Raw genomic sequence first — 9,888 nt, 5'->3', positions numbered from 1 at the left:
ACGTGCGAATGTAATTGCAGCTACTCGGGAGGCTGAGGTAGGCGAATCGCTTGAACCCGGGAGGTGGAGGTTGTGGTGAGCCGAGGTCGTGCCACTGCACTCCAGACTGGGCCACAGAGCGAGACTCCGTCTCAAAAAAAAAAAAGAGAGACTTATTGATTTCTACAGCGAAGATGTCCCGAGACTCCGTTAGCTAAATGGAAATCGTTCGGACTTTGGCGCCTTTTGTCCGGACCACGTGTACCTTAAACATCACAGGACCGCCTCGGACACGCTCACCCGCCATCACTCCAGGAACCGAGCACCCCGGTGCCTCGGCGCCCAGCCTGCTCTCGCCGCGCATGCTCCTTCCCAGCCTGAGCCCGCGAGTCCAGCCTGCCTTCACCCAGTGCGCAGGACCGCAGCCCCCTCCCCACGCCCACTCCCCAGTAGGCGGCCGTCGCGGTGTGTTTGCGTCATCGCGCCACGCCACCACTGGAGCCCGGGGGAAGATGGCGGCAGCCGTTCTGAGTGGGCCCTCTGCGGGCTCCGCGGCTGGGGTTCCTGGCGGGACCGGGGGTCTCTCGGCAGTGAATTCGGGCCCGCGGCTCCGCCTGCTGCTGCTGGAGAGTGTTTCTGGTTTGCTGCAACCTCGAACGGGGTCTGCCGTTGCTCCGGTGCATCCCCCAAACCGCTCGGCCCCACATTTGCCCGGGCTCATGTGCCTATTGCGACTGCATGGGTCGGTGGGCGGGGCCCAGGTGAGTCCGTGGCCCGCGTGCCCGCGGCCCTGTGGGGAGGTTGGCGCGGCACCTGTGCACCGGGATTGCGGTGCAGTGCGAGTGCGATAGGGAGGTTGAGGGAAGGAGAGCTGCGGGCAGAAAGGGGATCCAGGTATCATTCCGGACGGGATGCACATATTTCTCCTTCATCGGCCATGAGTTTCTCCAGGGGAAAAATGGGCCTTTTTTTTCTGTTGTTAGTCTATTGGTCGGCACACAGGAATCGATTAGGTTCCAGGCCCGGTCACTCACTAGTTGTATAATCTAAAAGCCTCTTTTTCCTCCGACAATATCTGTTTCGGGGATTATTTTGACTGACTTAATGACGCATTCAATAATAAACATTTTCCGAGCTCTTACTGAGGGTCAGATACTGTACTAGGCGCTCCGGTTACAGACGTGGTGGCGATATACAAAATGCTGCGAAACAAGATGAGAATTGACTATCAGGGGTCTCTAACCTTATCTGAAGACTGGCAGAGATTTTCCAACGGAACTGGCGTTTAAGCTGAGACCCTAAGGATGAATAGGGCATTCATCCTTAGGGTCTCAGCTTAAACGCCAGTTCCGTAGGGAAAAAAGATGGGAGGGGCTGTTCAGCTCATGTGGGAAGGCCCTGTGGTAGGAAGGAACTGGAAAGAAGGCCATCGTTCCTGGGGCTCAGATGTGGAGGGGAAGAGAGTCGGTACAGATGAGACTGGTGAGGTGGGTAGGCAGTGGTCGGGTCATGCAGAGCGTTTTAGGCCTGGTTAGGAGCCGTTGGATTTCTATAAGAATGGAATCTAATATCCATTCAGTTCTGCAAGCTAGACACTCAAGTAATTCTAAACTCTTCTTCATACACCTCCATATGCAATCTATCGAGTCCTGTTGATTTTATCCTTTGAGTAGTTTTCAGATCTGTCCACTCTTTTCCATCTCTTTCTCATTGCCCCCAATCTAGCTTGAACCCGCCATCTTGTCCACGTGAAAGCACTGATTCTAAGAAGGCATATTTCTAGCCCATAATAGCTGCTGCTTTAACAGTCTCCTATCCTCCTCCCTCTCCCACTAAACCTCCCCCAAATTCTACCCATCCTTCAAGACCCATATACAGGAGATCTTCTGTGTCCACCCTTCATTCCTGGGACCTTCCCAGCTCTATGCTACCTTCCAGGAAGACGGTTGTCACAGCCTGCTGGGTGGTTCAATAACCTTAGCCCTGGATTTATCACAGATAACCCTATCTGTTTGTCTTTAGCATTACTCTGCATAGTTGAGGGTGACAAAACTATATCTCTGCTATCTCAGCCCAGTAACAGATGCTGGAGCTGATTATGTATTTTCTCTTCTGTCTAAATTCCCCTCTTCTAATTTATGTGGTTTTCATCAGTAAGTTATATTACAGCTGGTTTTTTTTTTTTTTTTTTTCTGTTTTCTTTATCTCACAATAGTCCTGGATTTTTTTTTTTTTTTTTGAGACAAAATCTTACTCTGTCACCCAGGTTGGAGTGCAGTGGCATGATCTTGGCTCGCTGCAACCTCTGTTTCCCAGGCGCAAGGGATCCTTCCACCTCAGCCTCCAGAGTAGCTGGGACCACAGGCACGCGCCACAGTGCCTGGCTAATTTTTGTATTTTTGGTGGAGACGGGGTTTTGCCATGTTGCCCAGGCTGGTCTCAAACTTCTGAGCTCAGGCGATTCACTTGCCTTCGCTTCCCAAAGTGCTGGGATTAGAGGCATGGGCCACCATGCCTAGCCCCCCAGAAATTTTTTTTATAAGTATTTGTGAAATATTACCTATCCTGCCTATAAATGTGTGATTTCTTTCATCTCTTTCAGGACTTCCTCTCCTCCCTCAAAGTCAACTACATGAACTTAACGTCTTGCTTATTTTTCTTAAATGTCTGAAGTCTAGTAGAATTTTGAGTAAAGAAGCTAAGTGATGTGGGAAACTAGGGCCCCACTGTAATATTTCCTGTGCTACATTTTTAGATACATCCTGCCTTGAATTTTTTTTCTACTTGTGTTCTTTGAATTGGATCCTCAATACAAGGGATTATGTGGAGGGTTTCCTTTCCTTCCCCAAAGGTGTCATTCAGCAAACATTTATTGAGTGTCTGTTATGTTTTAGGTACTGTTTCTCGTCTCTAGGTAGACAAATAAGACATGGTCCTTTCTCTCAGAGAATTCCTAGTCGAGTTAGGATGAGAGATGAAAGTCAGCAAATAGACCTGGAGCTTGCGAGCAAGGGGGATCCACTGTTTGATCATCTACCTGCCAACTTGTCTTTGCCACAGGTGCTACAAGTTCAGTAGTTCCAAAATGGAACCATCCTAGCACAGTGCTCCGTATCTAGCTTGGAGTATATTATAGCAACAATCTTTTAACGGGTCTCCTTGACTTCAGTCTTACCCTCTTTAATCCTAGCTGGAGTGAGCTTTCTAAAGTAAAATTCTGATCCTGTTTGCAGCTTTTAAAAATCCTTCAGCCTGTGGGCGTTCTTTCCTCAGAGCCTTTGTACTTACTGTTCTCCTCTTGGAATCCCTCTCTGTGCAGCGCTTCCCCCCCAACTCCCATCCTCGTTCCCAGTCTTCTCAATTTGCTTATTTGTCACTGCCTTTGGGATATATTTCTTGGCCACCTATGATTGACTGCTCTTTATCCTACTGTTTGTTTATTTATTTCACATATGCTTACAACCTCTCTCCCCTATACTCGACAAGTCTTTGATTTTTTTGTATGTAATTAATAAAACTTATGTAAAATTTCAGACATAAACAAGTAATATTTTCACCACCTCACCCTGTGCTGCGCCCATCACCTACATTTAACAGTGAACACTTGCCAGTGTTATTTCATTCCTCCCATACCTTGGCTTTTTTTTTTTTTTTTGGTGGAACTTTGCTTTTTCTTTCTTTCTTTTTTTTTTTTTTGAGATAGGATCTTACTCTAACTCAGGCTGGAGTGTAGTGGCCAGAATATGGCTCACTGCAGCCTTGGCCTCGACCTCCCAGGTTCAAGTGATCCTTCCACCTCAGCCTCCTGAGTAGCTGGGACTACAGGTGTGCTACCACCCCTGGCTAATTAAAAAAAAAATTTTGTAGAGATGGGGGCTCTGTATGTTGTCCAGGCTGGTCTTGAACTCCTGGACTCGAGTGATCCTCCTGCCTTGGCCCCCCAGAATCCTGGGATTACAGAGGTGGACCACTGTGCTCAGCCTGGTGGGCCATTTTAAAGCAAATCCACGAATGTCATTTATCCTGTATATTCTTTTGAAGGACAGAGACAGTGTCTTGTTCTGTCTTCTACACTTCAGCCTCCTGGGGTGGGGGGGGGGAAGGGATTACAGGCCCCCGCCTCCATACCCAGCCAATTTTGTATTTTTTGTAGAGATGGAGTTTCACCATGTTGGTCAGGCTGGTCTCGAACTCCTGACCTCAAGTGATCCTCCCCCTCCTCGACCTCCCAAAGTGCTGGGAATACAGGCGTGAGCCACCACACCCGGCCACTTTTTGTCATATTTTAGAGTGTACTCCTACTTAAATTAAAAAATCTTCCTGCCTCAGCTTCCCAAAATGTTGGGATTACAGGGATGAGCCACTGAACCTGGCCTCCCTTTCTGTTGGATCATTTTCATCAGCATACAGCTCAAAACTTCACCCTCGGCCAGGCATGGTGGCTCACGCCTATAATCCCAGCACTTTGGGAGGCCAAGGTGGGTAGATCACAAGGTCAGGAGTTCAAGACCAGCCTGGCCAAGATGGTGAAACCCCGTCTCTACTAAAAATACAAAAATTAGTGGGGTGCAGTGGCAGGCATCTGTAATCCTGTATTCCCAGTACTCAAGAGGCTGAGTCAGGAGAATCGCTTGAACTCAGGGGGCGGAGGTTGCAGTAAGCCGAGATGGCGCCTCTGCGCTCCAGCCTGGGCAATGGAGTGAAACTCCGTCTCAAAGAGAAAAAAAAAACTCACCCTCTAGGGCCGGGTGCAGTGACTCACATCTGTAATCCCAGCAATTTGGGAGGCCGAGATGGGTAGATCATTTGAGGCCAGGAGTTCGAGACCAGCCTGACCAACATGGCAAAACCTCATCTCTACTAAAAATACGAAAATTAGCTGGGTGTGGTGGCACAAGCCTGTAATCCCAGCTACTCAGGAGGCTGAGGCAGGATAATTGTTTGAGTCTGGGAGGCAGACACTGCGCTGAGCCGAGATTGTGCCTGTGAACTCTGGCGTGGGCAACAGAGGGAGACTTTGTCTCAAAAAACAAATCACCCTCTAACTACTGCCCCATTTGCCATTTGTGTACTTCCTTTTATGGCAAAAACTCCTTAAAAGTGTTATCTGTACTTTTTGTCTCTCATTCTTCTTTTAGCATTACTTTGAAATAACTGAAAATTTTCAGAAAACTTGGAACAATATTTGAAAGAATTTCAATATGTACTCTTCTCTTAGATTCTCCATTTTTTTTTTTTTTTTTTTGAGGAGTCTTAGGTCACTGCAACCTCCGCCTCCTGGGTTCAAATGATTCTCGTGCCTCAGCCTCCCAAGTAGTTGGGATTACAGGCCTGTGCCACACACCCTACTAATTTTTGTATTTTTAGTAGAGACTGGATTTCGCTATGTTGGCCAGGCTAGTCTTGAACTCTTGACCTCAAATGATCCACCTGCATCGGCCTCTCAAAGTGCTGGGATTACAGGCCTGAGCCACCGCACCTGGCTGGATTTTCTAGTTTTTAAATGCATATTTAGGTTATCATTCTGATAATGACAGATCTCCTATCATTCTGAGAATAACATAAATGCACATTTAAAAATTGGAGAATTCTGGGTGAAGAGGATACAGGAATTCTGTCAAATATTTTTTCTGGGTCAATTTAGAAGTAAGTTGCGGATATGATGTCCTTTTACTTTGACATATTTTAGTGTGTATTTCCTTAAAAACAAGGACATTCTCTTACATAACCACACTCCATCATCATGATTGGAGAATTAATATTGGTACAATAAATTAACCTGCAGATCTTTTTTTTTTTTTTTTTTTTGAGACGGAGTCTCGCTGTCACCCAGGCTGGAGTGCAGTGGCCGGATCTCAGCTCACTGCAAGCTCCACCTCCCGGGTTTACGCCATTCTCCTGCCTCAGCCTCCCGAGTAGCTGGGACCACAGGCGCCCGCCACCTCGCCCGGCTAGTTTTTTGTATTTTTTAGTAGAGACGGGGTTTCACCGTGTTAGCCAGGATGGTCTCGATCTCCTGACCTCGTGATCCGCCCGTCTCGGCCTCCCAAAGTGCTGGGATTACAGGCTTGAGCCACCGCGCCCGGCCCCTGCAGATCTTTTTTAAGTTTTGCCATCAGTTCTCCTAAAGGCACCCATTATAACAACAACAACAGCAACAAAATTTCTAGTCCAGGATTTAATGCAGGGTTACACATTGCATTTAATTTTTTATTGTTATTGTTGTTTGTTTTGCTTTTTTTTTTTTTTTTTTGAGACAGTCTCACTCTGTCGCGTAGGCTGAGTGCAGTGGCGTGATATTGGCTCACTGGAACCTCTGTCCCTTGGGTTTAAGCGATTCTCCTGCCTTAGCCTCCCAAGTAGATGGGATTACAAGTGCCTGCTACCATGCCCGGCTAATTTTTTATTTTTATTTTTATTATTATTATTTTTTGGTAGAGATGGGGTTTCACCATGTTGGCCACGCTGGTCTTGAACTCCTGACCTCAGATGATGCACCCACCTCGTCCTCCCGAAGTGCTAGCATGAGCCACCGTGCCCAGCTTGCATTTAGTTATAATGTCTCTTTAGTCTTTAATCGGAAATAGTTCTTCCGCCTTTGTCTTATGATCTTGATATTTTTAAAGAGTACAGGATAGTTATTTTGTAAGATGCCCCTCAGATTAGAATCTAATCATGAGGAAACAACAGACAAATTAAAGTGGAGCTTTGTGCGTTTTCAGCAAGAAGACTGCAGAAGTCGTCCCGGTGCAGTGGCTCACGCCTGTTATCCCAGCATGAGATTCAGAGGCTTAGTGGGGAGGCCAAAGTGGGAGGATCACTGAGCACAGGAGTTCAAGACTAGCTTGACCCCGTCTCTACAAAAAAGAAGAAAACCCTGCAGAAATGATGTGTCATTCTTGGTGCATCTTATCAGGAGCACGTGTTCTAGGTTAAGCGGGTCTCTGCCAGGTGTTTTCACTGTTATAACGGTATGATGGTTTTCATTTGTAAGTAAGTGTCCTGGGGGGAGATAATGTGAATGTCTTAGATCTTGTCAACCTTTCACCCACTCATTTTAACATCTATTATAGGTTCTTCCCTGAATGGATTATTACTATGATGGTGGTTCCGTTGAACTCATTACATTCAGGCTTTTAGCCTCAATGCTGCCAAAACAACCCTTTGCTGGGTGAAATGGTAACTCTTGAAGATCAATGGTGTTCATCAAGACATTAAGTTCAAAGGTCAATTTGGGTCATGATATTTGACTTATCTGTACCATTTGATACAGTTAATTATACTTTCCTATTTAAACAATTGTCTTCACTTGACTTCTGGGATGTCTCTCCCCTTTTTGTTTTTGTTTGTTTCATTGAGACGGTCTCGCTGCGTTGCCCGGGGTGGAGTGCAGTGGTGCGGTCGTAGCTCACTGCAACCTTGATCTCCCAGGCTGAGGCAGTCCTCCCTCCTCAGCCTTCTGGGTAGCTGGGACCACAGTTGTGTGCGCCCACACCCAACTAATTTGTTTGATTTTTAGTAGAGACGGGGTCTCGCTATGTTGCTGAGGCTGGCCTTGAACTCTTGAGCTCAAGCATTCTTCCCACTTTGGCCTCCTAAAGTACTGGGATTGTAGGCATGAGTCACCTCTCCCAGCTCCTCTCCTCTCTTGATTCTCCTGTTACCACACTGGTTACTCCTTTCCAGTAAAGACTGATCCCTCCTCACCTCTGTGACCTCTGAAGGTTTGAGTGCCTACAACAGTGCTTGCACTGTTTCTCTTCTCTCTTTGTTCTCCTTCCCTTGGTGAACTGATTCAGTCTCAAGGCCAGCAACTCCTGAGTGTACATCTCCAGCCAGGAGTTCTCTTCAGACTTGTCTACCCAGTGGCTATTTGGCATCTCCATTTTCATGTTAAATACACATCACAGATTGAACAGCCCTGAAACGGAACTCCTGATTGTGACTCCAAAACCTGCTCCTCCTGCATTAGTTCCCTTCTGGGTGAATGGCAGCTTCATCTTTCTAGTTGCTCAGCAAAAAACCTTGGTGTTATCTTGGACCCTTCTTTTTATTTTCCACCCATATTCAATTTGATGGCAAATCCTGTTGTCTCTGCCTTCAGAATACATCCTGATTTTGACTGCTTTGTATCTCCACAGTTACCACATTCTTCAAGCTGCATCATCATTTGTCTGGCATATTACAGTAACCTCCTACCTCATCTGCGTGCTTCTTCCTTCTCAGCAAGACAACACAAATGCTGTTGGTTAAAAAAAAAAAAAAAAGCAAACCAGAAGTCAGATATTGTCACTCCTCTGCTCAATTTCTCTCTCCCCTTCACGGCTTTTATCTTCTTCAGAGCGAAAGTCTGTAATCACCTATATGGCTCTGCACAGTCTGGCCCCACTACCTTCATCGTTGGTTACTCCTCTCCACCTTGCTCACTTTTCTCCAGCAACAATTTGTCTCCTTGCTGTTCTTCGGAAATACCAAGTGTGCTGTCATCTCACAGTCTTCGCTCTTTTTATTTTTCTTCTTTGAGACAGGATCGGAGGCTGGGTGCAGTGGCCTCACACCTGTAATCCCAGCACTTTGGGAGGCTGAGGCAGGTGGATCACCTGAAGTCTGGAGTTCAAGACCAGCCTGACCAACATGGAGAAACCCCATCTCTGCTAAATTTCAAAATTAGCTGGGCATGCTGGTGAATGCCTGTAATCCCAGCTACCCGAGAGGCTGAGGCAGGAGAATTGCTTGAACTCGGGAGGCGGAGGTTGCAGTGAGCCGAGATCGTGCCGTTGCACTCCAGCTTGGGCAACAAGAGCGAAACTCTGTCTCAAAAAAAAAAAAAGAGACAGGATCTTGCTTTGCCATTCAGGCTGGAGTGCAGTGGTGGCGATCATGGCTCACTGCAGTCTTGGCTTCCCGGGGTCAAGCAAACCTCCCACCTTAGCCTCCCAAGTAGCTGTGGCCACATGTGCCCTCCACCACATCTGGCTAATTTTCAAAAATTCTTTGTGGAGATGGGGTCTCCCTCAGTTGCACAGGCTGATCTTGACCTCCTGGGTTCAAGCGATCCTCCTGCCTTGGCCTCCCAGTGTTGGAATTACAGTCATAAGCCCCTTGCCCAGCCTCTGTTTTTTTCTTTTCCTGGAACACTCTTTTTTTTTATGGTTATCAGTATGCCTTTTTATAAAAACAGCTTCATTAGGCTGGTCACGGTGGCTCACTTCTATAATCCCAGCACTTTCGGAGGCCAAGGCAGGCAGATCACCTGAGGTCCGGAGTTGGAGACCAGTCCGACCAATATGGCGAAACCACAGCACCACGTCTGGCTAACTTCTGTATTTTTAGTAGATTTTTAGATTTTTTTAGTTTCGCCATGTTGACCAGGCTGGTCTCAAACTCCTAACCTCAAGTGATCCACCTGCCTTGGACTCCCCAAGTGCTGGGATTAAAGGTGTGAGTCACTGCTCCCGGCCAGATTTTTTTTTTTTTTTTTTTTTAAGAGAGACAGTCTCACTCTTTTGCCCAGACTGGAGTGTAGTAGTGCGTTCATAGCTTACTGCAGCCTTGAACGCCTGGATTCAAGCGATCCTTCTGCCTCAGTCTCCTGAGTAGCTGGGACTGCAGGTGCATGCCACTGCACCTGCCTTATTTTTAAAAATTTTTGTAGAGATGGGGTCTCGCCGTGTTGCCCGGGCTGGAACTCCTGGCCTCAAGTGATTCGTCTGCCTTGGTTTCCCAGAATTTTGGGATTACAGGCCACCATGCCTGGCCAAAACAGCTTTATTGAGATATAATTCACAAACCATACAATTTAACATTTTATTATTTATTATTTATTTATTTATTTATTTATTTATTTATTTATTTTGAGACAGAGTCTCACTCTGTTGCTCAGGCTGGCCCTTTTTGGAGATGCTTTTT

General features: G+C 46.7%; 1 protein-coding gene across 1 annotated transcript in view; it reads left to right on the top strand.

Annotated features, from left to right (window-relative positions):
- The first annotated feature begins 285 nt into the window (after positions 1-285).
- The window catches only part of PELP1 (proline, glutamate and leucine rich protein 1), a 34,174-nt gene continuing 24,571 nt past the window's right edge, over positions 286-9,888 (top strand). The window contains exon 1 of the mRNA XM_030923619.1: positions 286-740. Within this exon, the coding sequence (XP_030779479.1) occupies positions 342-740 (399 nt within the window). The 5' untranslated portion in view covers positions 286-341. The remainder of the gene's footprint in view (positions 741-9,888) is intronic.

Source organism: Rhinopithecus roxellana, chromosome 19, assembly GCF_007565055.1.
Source record: "Rhinopithecus roxellana isolate Shanxi Qingling chromosome 19, ASM756505v1, whole genome shotgun sequence".
Classification (NCBI taxonomy): Eukaryota; Metazoa; Chordata; class Mammalia; order Primates; family Cercopithecidae; genus Rhinopithecus; species Rhinopithecus roxellana.
Note: the sequence above shows the minus strand (reverse complement) of the source record. Positions and strands in the feature narration are given on the sequence as shown.